The 16,663-nt window shown below is 43.5% G+C and overlaps 1 protein-coding gene across 3 annotated transcripts in view; it reads left to right on the top strand.

Moving 5' to 3' along the window:
• BFAR (bifunctional apoptosis regulator) overlaps positions 1 to 16,663 on the top strand; it is an 85,345-nt gene that overhangs the window by 45,748 nt on the left and 22,934 nt on the right. For all 3 annotated transcript variants that reach the window (XR_012219880.1, XM_073542877.1, XM_073542876.1), the window contains exons 5-6: positions 674 to 818; positions 10,735 to 10,905. Coding sequence is in view for 2 of the 3 variants with exons in the window: in XM_073542877.1 (XP_073398978.1) it covers positions 674 to 818; positions 10,735 to 10,905 (316 nt within the window). In the remaining variant the exon portion in view is untranslated. The remainder of the gene's footprint in view (positions 1 to 673; positions 819 to 10,734; positions 10,906 to 16,663) is intronic.

Here is a 16,663-nt window from a genome sequence, read left to right as displayed (position 1 = left end):
TGCTGGGTGCTGAAGACAGCTCTAATCCTTGTCTCTTTCTCTCCCTGAGATCAACGGGACAAGGCGGCAATGATGGAAGTTGTATTCAGAATATGTTGTGTGTAATTTGAAAAAAAAATATACATATAAAAATTGGCGTGGGCGCCCACGTAGTTTTGATAACCAGCAAAGGGAAAGAACACGGCTGGGGGCTGATGTTGCTAATATGGTTAAGGTGACAACATCCCAAAAGTTTCCCAGGCTATTAATAACAGCTCACAGCTGTTTGCTTAGCCTTTACTTTTTAGTTTACAGTGGACTCCAGAAAAAAGACGTAGAGCACCCCTATAAATTCTAACCAGCAAAGGCTAAACAGACAGCTGTGATTTGATAACAACAGCCTGGGAAGGGGCCAGGGATATTGCCCCCCCGGCATCACCCCTCACCCGCATCACCCCTCACCCGCCCCAGAAATGGCGCATAAATAAGATGCGCCAAATCTGGGGCTTAGCCTCACTCTTCCCATTCCTGGATGTTTTAGTTGCCTTTTGGATCAATATCCTGTTGGTGGACCCATGTCCTGTGACCTCAGACCAAGCTTTCTGACACTGGACCGAACATTTCTCTCCAGAATGCCATGATGTGTATGTTTTAGCATTTGCAGTCACTACTAACAGATAATTCTATGAAACAGGCTCCTGTTGACACTGGCTGAGGAGGAATTCTCTAAAGAGCCATACAGTATAGAGAGCAACAGTCACCGGAAAGCTATTATCATGGAGCTGGATAGAGTTAAAACACTGGGGGTGAAGCCACCTCAGAATTTGTGGGAATATAAGGTATATAACTTTTTTTTTTCATCTGTTATATTGTATTGGTACAAGTAAAGATTAGAGATGTGTTATTTTCTTGTATTAGCACCAGACATGGTTAATGCGCCTCTGCAGCAACTAGTATATATCTTCAGGAGACCTGTCATATCTGTCAACCACACTGCATGTCAGTGAAACGTGTCAAGATAATATCATCCGGGAACGTCTATGTCCCAAGATCATTAGTATGAAGGTGCTAAGGTGCTGTAGTCCTCAGGCTTCCTAGACCTGTTTTCTGTCTGTCATTCACTGTTATTGTCTCCAAGTGTTTTTGTTTTTCAAAGAATTACATATCCATGCTCAACAAGTGTATCACTTGGATTCACAGGACAAGGGCCCTAAGCAGTAATCTTTTCATAAAACTCTGCATTGTCATTCTGTTACTCCTGCTGAAAATACATATGTAAACTAGGAGTTACCGATTAATTTGTGAAAGAGGAGTATTTCTACAGTATGACATAGTCAGCTGTCCGGCGCATGTCCCTACACAGTTTGGTACCCTCACCGGTCTGGCACGTGTCCATACACAGTCTGGTACCTTCGCCGTTCTGGCGCATGTCCCTACACAGTCTCACAGTCTGATACTCTCAGAGGTTTGTATCTGTACCGTCAGCAGCCTTGTACCTTCAGCACTGATTGCATTGTGTAGGGACACTCCCCATGTGATAACACCCACTTGTCAATTTATTTATATAGGTGCTACGGCATTATTATATTGGGGCATGCAAGCATTTACTAAAACGAAGTTGTCAGAAAAGCCCACCTGTCCTATTGAAAAATGTGATGCTGCCTGAGGCCTCACAACCGTGTAACAGGCCTTATTCACACATCAGTGTTCTTTGTCTACCAATAAATGGACTGTTTGTTCTGTGTGATGGTTTATTTTTCATCTGGTTTCAATCTATCATCCGTTCTTTTTTTTTCAATTTATTTTATTTATTTTCTTATGCAAATACTTTCTTCAAAGAAGAAGAGAACAGTCTTTTGCTCTACCTGTTGTCAGCAGCAATCTTAGAAGTCCATAATACCATTTAAAAAATCTTGTAAAATGATTTAGGAAGCCAAACCAGAATCTTCTCCAAAACTCAAAGAACTCCATTTGCAGTTTTTGGTTTCTGGGTTCTTGCTCTTCATCAGTGCAAATTAGGTTGCTTGTTGGGTGAGATAGTTTGGCATGGTCATCGAGGAGAAACTTTACTACTTAGACCACTAACAGGCCAGGTAAAGTATCTTCAAAGAGAGTGAGAACAGGAACTCAAGTGGCACCTATTGGAGTCAGGAATCCTAAAAGGAAATAGTGACTCTTTAGGCCCATAATTATAATGTCCATTTTCATCATAGGTTGCTAAGGAAAGTATGAATCCCGCTACGGAGCTGAACCTGCTTCATACCAGGCACACACCCTCTGTTACGTAGCTGGTTTCTGACTCCAACTGCTACTCTGATTGCTGTAGTTTAAACGGGTTGTTCAAGTTTGGGTTGAAAGTCTGCAGTCGCCCTACTGCTGACTCCTCACATCGAGCATATTGTACACTGTCATACATGCAGCCACATGCCGACTAGATGTGCCCATTCTTGCTTAATTCACTTGTATTGAGTGAGGCTGTGCATGTCTGGTCAGAATACAAATCGCGTGCTTACGCCCTTGTGGCCACCCACTCTTGTTGCCAGCAGTAGAGAATCCTGACAGTGTGCGATGCGTGATGTGAGGATCCACAAATCTGCAGTCACATCCAAATTTAGTCCCAAAGCTGAACAACCCACTTTAGCCATTTAAATGTTGCTGTCAGTCTCTAAAAGCAGCATTTAGATGATGTGTAAAAATATAATAAGTTATCAAAACGTCTATACACCCAAAATGGTATCCATAAAATCGTCAGCTCAGCATGCTAAAGACCAGCTCTCAAACACAGCTCCATTGATGAAAAATAAGAGTTAAGGGTCTCTGAAAGTAGCTATACAAATAATAATTTGTATTACTCTATCGCTTCATTGGGTGACACAGGAAACCATGAGTGTATGCTGCTGCCACTAGGAGGTTGACACTAATCAAAAAAGTTGGCTCCTCCCCAGCAGTATACACCCACCAACTGGCAGGAAGCTCATCAGTTTTAGCTTGGTGTCAGTATGAGGTGAACACGGGCTTCTCTCTGCCCCGTGTCTACCTTTTTGTTTTTTTTCTAGATTAATGATCTCTCAGATTCAGATTGTGATCTGGGAGGCGGAGTGTAATGGGTCACTCCGCTCTCCCCCCAGAGACCGGGAGCACAGTGGGGGAATGCGTCACTACTGTACCTTCTCGTGTCTGGCAGGCAGGACCCCATGTCTCCTTTCACCTCAAGCGTGTTTGGGGCATCCGCAATACCGAAGATGCGGACTGGTCCTTGCCAGTACCCCCTGCGCCTTCTGCCCTCCAGACCCGGTCATTCAGGGGTTTGAAGACCGAAGATGCAGACCGGTCTTTGCCACTACACCCCCTAGCCTGCTCTCCCTCCAGAGCCAGACGTGCAGGGTGGGAAGACTGTATCTGTACCTTTATAGCCGCCCGACATACTGCCTGGGACCAGGTATCCTCCAGCCGCCCGTCCCTCCGGGATGTCTGATGATCGTCTTCATTATCGTGCTGCAAAGATGGATTCCGGGGCATTCAGGATAGGTATCTATGTGTGACTTGATCCCCAGAAGCACGGGTACTCATCTTCTGCGGGAACTCAACACGCCCTTTTATCCTTAACCCCTTACTGACCGCTGACGAGATAGTACGTCAGCGGTCAGTATCCCCTGCTTTGAAGTGGTGGGCTTCAGTGGTGAGCCCACCTCAAAGCTGCGACATGTCAGCTGTTATAAACAGCTGACATGCGTCCGCAATAAGCACCGTCGGAATCTCGATCCGCCTGCGCCTATTAACTAGTTAAATCCCGCTGTCAATCGCTGACAGTGGTCACTTAACTAGTACTTCCGGCACCTGGCCGGAAATGACCGCATCGCTGGCCCCGCCACGTGATCGGGAGGTCAGCGATGTGTTGCCATGACAACCAAAGATCTGTGGTCGGCGCTCATAGCAATACTGTATTTCTGCTACATATAGGCGATCTGAGCATCGCCCATATGTAGCAGAGCCGATCAAATACGGCATGCTTCTAGTCTCCTATAGAGACTATTGCAGCATGCCAAAAGTTAAAAAAAAAAAAAAAAAAAAGCATAAGTTTAAATCACCCCCTTTTGCCCCAATTAAAATAAAACAAAAAAAAAAATCAAACCTACACATATTTAGATCGGGCAATTCTGAATGCAGCGATACTGTGATATACAATGTCTCCAAAATATGTTTTCTGTTGGAATGTGCTAGAAATCCTCCATTCTATGACATTGTAAACTGTCAGCCTGGCATGGAGCTGCAGCTTCCCCCCTCCTCTTTTTGCCCACAGCTTACACACACACACAGACCAGTGCCCCCCTGCTTGCAGCTCTGTGAAACCTGAAACCGGCCCCTTCCTCTCGAAGTAAAGGTACTGTCACACTAAGCGATATCGCTAGCAATATCGCTATAACTTGTGACGTTATAGCGATATTGCTAGCAATATCGCTGTGTCTGATTCTTGCCTACGACCCGCTGGTTATCGCTGATCGCGCGAGAACGTCCTGGACTTTTTCTCGTCGTCAGCTTCCTGCGGCGCTTCCTGTGGAGAGACGAGCGTGGACGCGGGCGGGAGGACGCAGGATCGCCTAGTGTGACAGGTAAGTAGTGACCCCCGTCCCCAGCGATGTCGCTGGTGAGATCTGCCTGTGTGGCAGCTCACTAGCGACCACTTAGCGATGCACCAGCGATCCTGACCGCGTCATATCGCTGGTCGGGATCACTGGTACATCGCTAAGTGTGACAAGTACCTTTAGTGTGGAATTCTTCCCTTCCCCCCTGCCTGCACAGGAAAGGAAATCCTTTGTTCTCTGGAAATGTGCTGGGATCAATATGAGAAATATTAAAAGCAGTCATATTGCAAAAACCATACCCAGCACGGATATAACAATCATATTTCTGTGATCTGCGCGATCCCGGCTTCCCTACAGTGGCTCTTGCATAGTTGTCGGACTTCCAGAGACTGAGATATGGATTGCACCCAAATAGAATGTCTCAGTTATGGCATGTTTGGTGTTTTCGGATTCTATTTACCGATAAATGACAACCAATGATACCAAACATGTGTTTGTCCGAGCTCCTCTCGCTAAGTTATGGTTATTCTAAAGTTTGTAGCCAGATCATAACTTGAAGAGGGAGAGGTGGGACCCCTCCAGACCGCCCCTGTCATGAGGTCACAAACCCTAGTTTATGGGCATTCCCTATGATATCCCGCGCAGTTGGAGCTGAGTTTTGATGCTGACCAGACCTACCCCCATGTCTTGGGATGTCTGGCCCCTCCCCAACGCCGCATGGGCTGCCTAAGGAACAATATACAACTGTGAGTGTAATTTCTTTCATTCATTTTTGTTTTATACTTGTCTACTGTACATATTTTATGTCTCAATTTTATATCACCTTTTATCTGTATAACCACTGCCCTACTTTTTTGGGGAATAAATGATTTAATATTTAGTCTGTCTCCATGCTCTAAGAAACGAACTAAGCACCTCTTTTAGATTGCTACTAATTCAAGGGGTTTGCCACGGACCCTCTTAATTAACTCTGTGAATTAAGTCAACCGTGACTGGTGGCAGCGCATTGTGTACGGTTGTTGTGGCAAGTTGGCAGTCCAGAAGGGTCTTATATTGCTGAATGAGGGGCTCTGGCCACAGCATTGATAATTCCCTCACTGCAGTAGCCAAACCGCCGGTCCACAACAAGCAGCCCGTCCGGCGACTATCCTAGGTGCAGTTCCCTGACTGACCTGAGGGTAAGGGGGGCGCCGGAGAGCTGCGAGTTCCAAAGTGGAACTGAGAAAGTGGGATATACATAAATCCCCGCAGTTCGTAGAAGATTGATAGCAGTGGTGGGGCACCCAAAATACCCCCCTGCGGCAAATTGTTAGAGCGAGATTAGCTTGCTGGATATTTTTGTCACATGGTGTCAGTGGTGGGATAACTAAGATAAGCCCCCACTGTGCCTGTGATAGCCGTGTGCCGGCAGTGTGTCGCGTCCCTCCGTCCGCTGATACACCGGTGTTAGTGGTGGGATTGTGACTGGTGACACAGGTTCCGCTGTCCGTCGCGTATTGGCGAACAGCGGCGGGCTGTTCGTCACAGATGCTATCAATAAAAAAAATTACCTGATCGCTAAACGGCGTAGCGAGAAGAAAAATCAAAACGCCAGAATTACGTTTTTTTGGTCCCTGCGACATTGCATTAAATGCAATAACGGGCGATCAATAGAATGTATCTGCAAAAACGTATCATTAAAAACGTCAGCTTGGCGTGTAAAAGAAATAATCCCTCACCCAACCCCAGATCACGAAAAATTAAGACGCTACAGGTCTCAGAAAATGGTGCAAATTTTTTTTTTTCCCCCGCAAATTTTGGAATTTTTTTTCACCACTTAGATAAAAGAGAACCTAAACATATTTGGTGTCTATCAACTCGTAATGACCTGGAGAATCATAATGGCAGGACAGTTTTAGCATTTAGTGAACTTAGCAAAAAAGCCACACACAAAACAAGTGGGATTGCACTTTGTTTGCAATTTCACTGCACTTGGAATTTTTTTTCCCGTTTTCAAGTACACAACACGGTAAAACCAATGGTGTCATTCAAAAGTACAACTCGTCCCACCAAAAATAAGCCCTCACATGGCCATATTGACGCAAAAATAAAAAAGTTATGGCTCTGGGAAGAAGGGGAGTGAAAAGCGAAATCGAAAACAGCTCTGGGAGTTAAGGGGTTAATGCTGACTACTGGCACCATATTTTTTACCCTGAGTATCATGAGCAGACATCCACCTGCTGTACTGCAGGATTTGGGCCAGACGCTCAGTCTAGACGCTTAGGCTATGTGCACACGCTGCGGATTCACCTGCGGGTTTTTCCGCGCAGATCCGCAGGTAAAGTGACCTGCGGTTTTCCTGCGGATTAGCCTGCGGTTTTGCCCTGCGGTTTCACACCTCTAGTATGTTAAAGGTGTGAAACCGCTGCGGAATCCGCACAAACGATTGACATGCTGTGGTTTGTAAACCGCAGCAAAACCGCGCGGAAAAAACCGCAGCATGAGCACAGCAGATTTGAAATGCCATAGGCTAACATGGTACTGTACCATGTCTGCGGAACTGCTGCGTTTCCGCAGGGCCAGAAACGCAGCAGAACCCGCAACGTGTGCACATAGCCGTACATGTTTCAATTTCATTCCCTCCAGGAGAGCTCCCCCTCCCAATCATCCAGTGTTGGTGACTCAGTAGCTTATAGCACCTGGGTCTCTAATGTTATATATATAAAAAAAAAAAAAAAAAAAATGACTCCAGGACACACTTTTTCTTTTAGACAGACAGGGTTGTCCTTTGTTTATGTATACGGTATTTTATAGTCCTTCCCAATGTAGCTCCTGCAGACTCAGTATATTTCTGTCAGGTATCCCGACCTGACTACAGCAATGGAGTGTTTTTTTTCCCTATGCCCCCCAGCTTTTCTATCCATGGGGAATTAGACTTTAGGTACTATAGGAATAGCCGCTCTAGTGTTTGGTACCCTACCCAGTGAGTCTGATGTACCTTTTACCATGTACCTCATGGTCGATCACAGGTGCTGTCCACATTTTCTGACCACTGGTGTATCAGATGCACCATTTGCCACGTACCTCCTGGTCAATTGCAGCAGCCGTTCTAGTGTTCTAAAAAGAAGAAAAAAATCCCAGCTTCTAAAAGATCCATTTATTGAGTAGTATATTGTAAGACAGAGTTCACACCAGAACTGTGTTCTTTATCCAAACGCTGACAATAATGCTGGCAGGTAACATTTTATACATAGCTTCAGCCAATAGACAACAATTAACACGTGTCACATGAGATAAATAGTAATTTTAATTAAAAGGTAAAAAAAAGTTGCTATAGACATATAAGACAACATATAACAATAAAAAAAAAAACATTTTAAAGAATGATCACAAAACAGAAAACACTACACCAATTGAGAAGATTTCCACATTAGTAATGATACAAAATCTCTCTCCATGCATTTAAACCGCCCGGTTTGCACGTTCCTAAGCAGAAAATCTAATAAGCTTTACGTGTCAAATGTTTTCTACATCACAAAACAATCACTGACCTCAGGGAGACCAGTCAAAGAAAACGTCGGCAGCCGGCAAAGGCGCTCAATCAGTGAAATCCTAGGTGCATTGCTCCCTGGGAAATACGAATATGCAAATAAAGACCATGGAGCCTCATTTAAGAGTCTCAAACACGGGACTAGCCAGATCTTCCTCCAGGGAAGGACCCAGCCAAGGAGTGGCTCCTTTCGGAAACCACCATTACCACCATATTAAGTGCCCCTTTAAGTCGATATCCAGCTCTTCACGAGTTTACAGATATGACAAGAGAAATACCAAGGCCAGGTATCCATCCACAGACAGCTGTTTCGGGGTGTTGCCCCTCATCACGTTTTCTGACATTTCCTCCTCGCGGCTGCTTTACAATTCTTTCAATGCCTGTCACTTTGAAAGATGAAATATTTCTCTGGTGGTAAAGAATAAAATGTTTAGAGGCTGAAGATAAATTGCGGTTAAAACCTCCTACCGAAATAATATCTGTGATATGTTCATAAATGCGAGTTTTTAAATGTCGGGTGGTACATCCAACATAACCGAGATCGCAAACAGAGCAGCTGATCAAATATACGACATTCCTAGAATTACAATTAATGTACTGTGAAATCTTATATTGTTTGGAATTATCGCAATTAGAAAACTCATGAGCCACCACGGAATGAGCACATGTTCTGCAGCGCATAGAACCGCACTTATAAAAACCAGAATAATTAAGCCACGTTTTGTGAGTTTTATCCGAAGTGAATAAACTAGGGGAAATCATGTTACCAATAGTGGTTGCCTTTTTGGCTACTATATGGCAACCAGATGATAAAATAGATGATAAAATTTCATCTCAGCATACAATGGGGAGATGCTGTTGATTGATAGATTTAATAGAATTAAATTGTGGCCTATATTGTACACAGAGCACCATTTTTTATCCATTTGATCATCCAGTTTATTACTCTTTGGAGCAAAAAAATCGCACCTGGTTTTTCTTCTGGACAATATTAGTAGCTCTATTTAAAGACCATTCAGGATATCCTCTCCTTTTTAATTTATTGCAACATAATTCCATCTGTTTCTTTGTTTCTAATGGGTTGTTGCAATTTCTGGAGATTCGGGTTAATTCCCCCACAGGGATAGATCTGATTGTATGGTGGGGGTGACTGCTACGGGCATGCAGAATGCTATTCCCAGACATGGGTTTAGAATAAGTGGAGGTAGAAATACACATACCAACATGACCCCGCAATGTGAGATCTAAAAAAGAAATTGAAGAATTGTCAAATTCATAAGTAAACCGCAAATTAAAGTAATTACTATTCAAATAATTGACAAACTCTGGTATGGCAGATTTCTCTGTCGCTTCATTGGGGGACACAGAGACCATGGGTGTATGCTGCTGCCACTAGGAGGCTTACACTATGCACAAAAAATGTTAGCTCCTCCTCCGCAGTATACACCCCACCGACCGGCACTAATTTCTTCAGTTTAGCTTAGTGTCAGTAGGAGGTCCTTTTTTGTTCCCTTTCTTTATCAAGAATGGTCTCTAAGCAAACTGGACCTGGTAGAATTCTCTGTTTCTACCTTCACAGGACAGCACCTATCAGATGGCAGATTCACTGTTCTTAATCCCAGAATGTACTTGTAAAGGTCTTGGCTCTTTCCAAGTCTGTCGAGTCCTGCTGGTTCGCTCTGCTATTCTGAAGCCTACCGACTAATGGACAGATCGCATCCATTTAAGGTCACCATGCTCCTCTCACTCAGTGGGGGGCCTCCTCTGTCACCCACCGCAAGGAATTGGTCTCGTAGATTGGTTAGACTGCTACATGGTCTTCCTGTCATACCTTTGCCAACTCCTACAAGGTTCACAAATAGGTTTAGTCATATGCGAATGTCTGTAGAATGGTCCTGCAAGCAGCTATGACCCGAGCTCTGATTTGTCAGTACCAAGTTTACCCACCCTTGGGACTGCTTTAGGACATAGCATGGTTTCCTGTGTCCCCCAATGAAGCGATGGAGAAATTAAGATTTTGGGTACTCACTGTAAAATCTTTCTCGGAGTCTTCATTGGGGGACACAGCACCTGCCCTTGTTTATTGTTGGTTGTGGTTATGTTATGATAGTTGTATACCTGTTGCTTCTCCTACTGCTTTCTCACTAACTGATGAGCTTCCTACCAGTCGCTGGGTATATACTGCTGGGGTGGAGCTAACTTTTTGCATAGTATCAACCTCCTAATGGCAGCAGCATACACCCATGGTTTCCTGTGTCCCCCAATGAAGGCTCCGATAGAGATTTTATGATGAGTACCCAAAATCTTCATTATTTTTTTTCTACACTTGAACAAAAATAACTGGACAAGCTTGGTATCGCTGTAATCATACTACCATGGAGAATCATATTCCTGGGGTCTTTTATACCACACAATGAACGCCGTGAAAACAAAACTCAAAAAATCATTGACATAAGTGTCGTTCCCATCAACATCTTGTCCCAGAAACACTGAGCCCTCGCACGGCTCTATTAAACCCTTCAACACAGGAAGAGATCTTTTATTGTGATATTTTGTTTTATTGGAAGGAAAATACTTATTTGGTTGTTTCCAGTAGAAATGCATTTACACTGTAATTCTTTTTTTTTTTTTTTTTCTCTCAAGGCTGTAAACCCTGGAAAATCCCTTTTTCTGTTGTATGCTCTGAAGAGCTCGCCGCGGCTCAGCATGTTATACATGTACTTGTTTGATTACTCGGAAACCTTTTTACCCTTCATCCACACTACTTGTCCTCTGGAGGAGGAGGATGAAGAAGACATTATTACCAAATTCATAGTAAGTGTTACATCACTGACTCCTGATCCAGTAGCATGTATTTTTACCTATCCAAGTCTAGGCCAGTGGTTCCAGTCTCTATGGATCAGATTTATGATACTTGTAGTGTATTAATTTAGTTTATCATCTCCTCTATGGAAAGTCTATTATATACTTTCTTCAACATTGAGATTGCAATACCAAGAAGGAAAGGAGATTGCATTGGGGATTTACACGTCCATGATATGCAAATGATGAAAAAATGTACGCAAAATCTTCAAATCATCTCTATTTATTCCGTATCGAGTCGGAGATTTCCGCGCTTGCATGCTTTCGCTGCTGTCAATGAGGTTATTAATGGTTGAGGAATGTTCTGCCGAATGCATTTCAACAAGGCAAATCAACAAGATCTGCTGCTGGCAGCTCCTTTTTGCAGTTGCCGACCAGTGATGTCCCAGATGTGCTGAATTGGAGACAAATCTGAGGCGCTGCAGGTTATGGTAGCACGTGTTTAGGCCAAGCAGGATGCTCTCCGTAACGTAAGCTACACACGGTCTGGCATTGTTGTATTGAAAAACGGATGGGTTCCCGTGTCTAGGCCTCTTCATTGCATTGCTCATGTGGAACATATGCAAAAAAAAAAGACCATGACATATAATCAGTGCACACTTGAATATCCATAAACGTATAATTTTATTAACCTCACAAAAAACACTCAAGGGTTAAAAACAATTAAAACCAACAATCCGTGCCCATGTCCACTAGGGGACAGCTGTGAACTATACTCTGTGTGCAAACTATACATGTATACACATACACAATCTGATGAACACTTCTCAATTGAAGAATACCGTAAACTTGACTTCTATGTGCAAACTATACATGTGTACACATACATAATCTAATGAACACCTCTCAACTGCAAAAATACCATGTTGCTATACATGAATACAGACAGATGGCTGTCGAGGGCGTCCCCAGAGACAGCAACACCTCAATTAAAGAGGGAGTAATGTCTATAAGAGCTCTAAATGGTCCCCTGCATTGCTCATGTGGTCACCAATCAAAACTCCTGATATTACTGTATCCAAGATGAAAGCTGGACTCATCACTGAAAAGATAAACCTCCATTCCATCCATCTTGCTTTGCACCATAATAGCCTTTGTTAGCAGCAGCGTGAGATCAGTTTAACACCTGTAACTGGACATGTGGATCCTAGTCCAATGTCTTGCAAACACCTCCTGATGGTTTGTGTAGGCATTGTTTGACGCCTTATTTTTGGAATGTGACATCTAATTTCACTTGCAATACAGAATGGATCACTACACTCCTTTCTTCACATTTGACAAAACCATGTGGGCAACTCCATGATGTGGCCTTCACGAGGGAATGTCACATTGGTCCTACTCTAGGGATTATGGTGAGGGGTGACATAATGTGCGGTACCTGGACCCCAAGTCTTCGTTCCAGGTACACTAACAACTTGGCATTGCATAAAGTTGGCCAAATCAGTGGTATTGTCATTTCTCCAAAGTGCCCCAGGAGTAGTAATTCACTACGACAAAGCCAGGGCGCATGTTGCTGGTGCTACTGTGCACAGCCTTCATGGCCTAAACGTACTGCCAAGTCCTGCAGCGCCTCCGGATTTGTTTCCTATTGAGCACATCTGGGATCCTCTGCAATTGTCAACCAATGATGATTTGCCCAAGTGCATTCAGTGCAGCAGAATATTCCTCAGCAACCAGTAATGGCATCATTGATAGCAGCCAAAGCGTGTAAGTGCAGGCGGTTCTGCATGTGGTGCTCATACACAATACTGAATCGAGATGTTTTGCAATTATTTGCATATATTTCACATTTCCTTACCGTATGTATTCATCTGTGATTTCCTTAATTACGCAACTTTTCCGTCTTGATAATGCTTTTTTAATGATGAGGAGTCAGAATTTCACTAGTGCTAGCTGAAATGGTGCTCCTTCACCTTTGTGATCAGTGTGGGTCTCCTTGATAGAATCCCCACTGATCAGACGTCTGCGGCCATGGTCTGTCAATATAGCTTGTGTACAGCGAGTTTAGCTGTGTCACATTGCACACCCTTCTATTGGCTCTCCTCTTCTACTGGCACTGTCACGTCCCTATTACCTCTCCCCTACACTGCCTGTCTAGAGATGTGCCAGTATCGCACTGCTGTGAGACTATAGCTGGGTTTCCTATCTCACACAAGGGTAGTCCAGAAGAGGTAGGTTATTACTGTGTGAGATGTAATGACAGTCCTGGTGTCGCTGCAGAGTGATTACAAGTTCCTTGAGCACAGCAGACAAAAGTGTGATTACTGACAGACTCTGTAATCAGGAGAGCTGATAGAAGGGTTTGTAATGTGGCACAGCTAGCCTTAGCCGCACTTCCCATTTCCCCTCATTTATTCACGTAGCTGGCCACGCGAAGATATCAGAGCGCTATCATTACATCTCTCACACAGAGAAACCTGCTCTGAGCTATTGTGGGGTGTTTTTCTTGTTTGTGTGTGTTGTTGCTTCTCTATGATTGGCCACAAACACTTGAAGAACTAGTACATGCCCCATTTCTCCTCTACCATTGTAACTATATGCAGAAGGCATGGACAGTATTTTTAAGTCCAATACATACTTTTGGAAAACGCATGCATTTTTAAAGATACGGTGCTTAACGTGTTTTTTTTTTTTTTTTTCCGAATTAGTAAAATTTCAGCCACTTACCGCATATATAAAAACGCATGTGATATCTGAAAACTGCAGGTAGTTTTCCATATGTTTTTGACAAAAAAATAACCATATCTTGTCTACACTCTGGTATACCCTTTGCAAAATGTTTAGTTGCGTGTATCTCTAACAGCGGGGCAGTGAGGGATTTCTGTATGTTATATAACCTACAGGTGTCTGTAGCCTTAAGCGCACTACGTGGCAATTCTGGCGTGCGGGTAAGCTGGGATCTGAGCTAATACACTGTGTTGTGTAGCCTTGTGTGCATACTAACAAACACTAATATGATTAAGGATCTGATTTCTAACAGTTACCTTTTTTGTGATTGATAATGATTGCAGATCAGAATCCCTTTCATTGTGCACACAATTGTCAGCATTTCTCCTACATAATCGATTGTATGTTCAGCCTTGACGATGATCCTTCTTCCCAAGAGCTTACAGTCTAAGAGAATAATCTGTAGTCTGTGACGATGGTCAGTGGATGAACCTCCCCATACATGTGGATGCTTGGCTTAGTGGAGCATGCATGTATTTTCAATAGGGACAGGAGAATGGGCTGCTTCCAGACATTTGAGACACCCGATTCTTATTTTCCTATATTTCAAGGTGTCCTGGTGAAGTCTAGACTCCCCCTATGCACATAAGTTTTTTGTTTTTTTTTTTGTTTTTTTTTAATTCATTTATTAAACCATAAGCAGTTATACAATACACACATTTTAGTATATGATGTTAAGCTTGATACAAAATATACATATGCTCAAATAACATGAAAATGCGAAGCATAATGTGTGCATCAATTGTACATAAATAAAGCAAAACATAATACCAATTGAATCACAGTAGCATTGTGTTATTATGCCAATAATGAAATCTGCCTAGCTTCTAAACCATACCTACGTCTACAAAAACATAAACTATTCCGCAGCCTACTTCCACATAATGAGCTGTTTACTGTGCGACATCTCTGCTCTGCAAAGTGAGGTGAGAGGAGTTCCACCTCTCCCAAATCTTTCCGAATTTGCCTGGGCACCCTCTATTTTTATACAGCGTATGTTCATATGGGATAATAGAAATTACCAAATTGATCCAGGACCCGAGAGAAGGAGGTGAATTTCCCATCCACCGTAATGCTAGTACCTTTCGTGCCATAAACAGTGTCTCTCGTAGAAAAATCCCAACATAATGACCCCATGCATCCTCATCCCACACTCCAAATAGACATATCAGTGGCTCAAGGGGAACAGGGGTTTGTACCAAAGATGTCAATAATAATGTCACCTCCCTCCAGTATTGCGCAACAACAGGACAACACTAGATCATATGGATAAAGTCTGCATCTATTGAGTGACATCTCAGACATTCCGATGACTGGTATCGGCCCATCTTAAAGAGTCGAATCGGAGTTAAATATGATTGATTAATAATATACAATTGTATCATCCTGTTGTTGGCAGACGGAGACACCCAGATTGGCGACTCCAGGATTTCTTCCCACTCCTCACCCTGTGTATCCGGGATGAGCCCCCCCCCATTTCTTCTTAACGGAATCTAAGGCACATTCTGTCCCCACTGACAACATATATGTATATAGAGAGGAGATGAGACCTTGAGGGCCCTGTGATTTGAGGATCCCTATCAGGGGTAGAGACGAAATGGCATTACCTATACATCTTGTGTGATTGAAAAGCTTATCTTAGTTGTAAATAACGGAAAAATTGGGATCTCGGGACACTGCGATTAACTTGTAATTGCTCAAAGGACACCAAAGTTCCATGATCATATAGATCACCTATCGTAGAGACACTATACTGAGCCCAAAACTCGGCGGATGGATGTTCAAGTAGCATCAGGAGGTAGTCATTATTCCATAGGGGCATTTCAGCTATAATATCCCCAAATCCAACCACCCCTTTAAGGCTCTGTCACACTAAGAGATATCGCTAGCAATATCTCTATAACTTGTGACTTTATAGCGATATTGCTAGCAATATCGTTGTGTGATACTTACCTACAACCCGCTCCCCCGCTGGTTATCGCTGATCGCGCGAGAACGTCCTGGACCGTTTCTCGTCGTCAGCTTCCTGCGGCGCTTCCTGCTGTGACGACGAGCGACGCGTGGAGCCGGGTGGGAGGACGCAGGATCGCCTGGTGTGACAGATAAGTAGCGACCCCCGTCGCTGGTGAGATCTGCCTGTGTGGCAGCTCACTAGCGACCACTTAGCGATGCACCAGCGATCCTGACCGCGTCATATCGCTGGTCGGGATCGCTGGTGTATAGCTAAGTGTGACAGTACCTTTAATCTGTCTCCATATCGATCATGCCAGACGAAGCAGAGGTAACAGTCTCGAGACATTTATTTTCCTCATTTCTAAAAAACCCAGTGTGCAACTAATCCATGCAGCATTTGGGAGATGACCTCCAGTCATCCATGTACTTATGGCCTTGGCCTGTCCAGCCAAATAATATAAGAAGAAATCTGGTAACACTGCCCCCCTTCCCTCTTGGGCCTCTGTAAAGTGGTTAGCTTAAGTTTAGGCCTGGCTTTCCCCCAAATAAAGGATGTGGTTTGGGAATTCAGATTAGCCAAAAAGGATTTGGGCACCACTACTGCACTATGTTGAAGTAAATAACTAAGCTTGGGGAGTAATATTTTAATTAAATTAATAAATCCGGCTACAGACAGTGGAAGTTTACACCAGATCGCGAATTTACCTTTGACCATCTCCAGCAATGGTTGTATATTGAGTTGTAGATCAAATTTACTACTCTGAGAAATATGAATACCCAGATATTTAAAACTGGATACAATGGGCAGTAAGGAGAGAGTCTCAAGTCGTGGCATTGGAGTGTGGGAAAGAGGCATCAAAGCAGATTTCTCCCAATTTACATATAGGCCAGAATATTTACTGAATTTATTTATAGTAGTGATAACTCCTGTCAGAGTCTCCTCCGCTTTGTCCATAAATATCACCATATCGTCAGCATATAGGCCTATGGTGTCCGTCCGACCTGCTATTTCTATACCAGCAACATTAGG

The sequence above is a fragment of the Dendrobates tinctorius genome, unplaced genomic scaffold, assembly GCF_039654945.1.
Source record: "Dendrobates tinctorius isolate UK_male_01 unplaced genomic scaffold, ASM3965494v1 ptg000129l, whole genome shotgun sequence".
Lineage (NCBI taxonomy): Eukaryota > Metazoa > Chordata > Amphibia > Anura > Dendrobatidae > Dendrobates > Dendrobates tinctorius.
The sequence above is the reverse complement of the archived record's forward strand: the minus strand, read 5'-3'. Positions and strand labels throughout refer to the sequence as shown.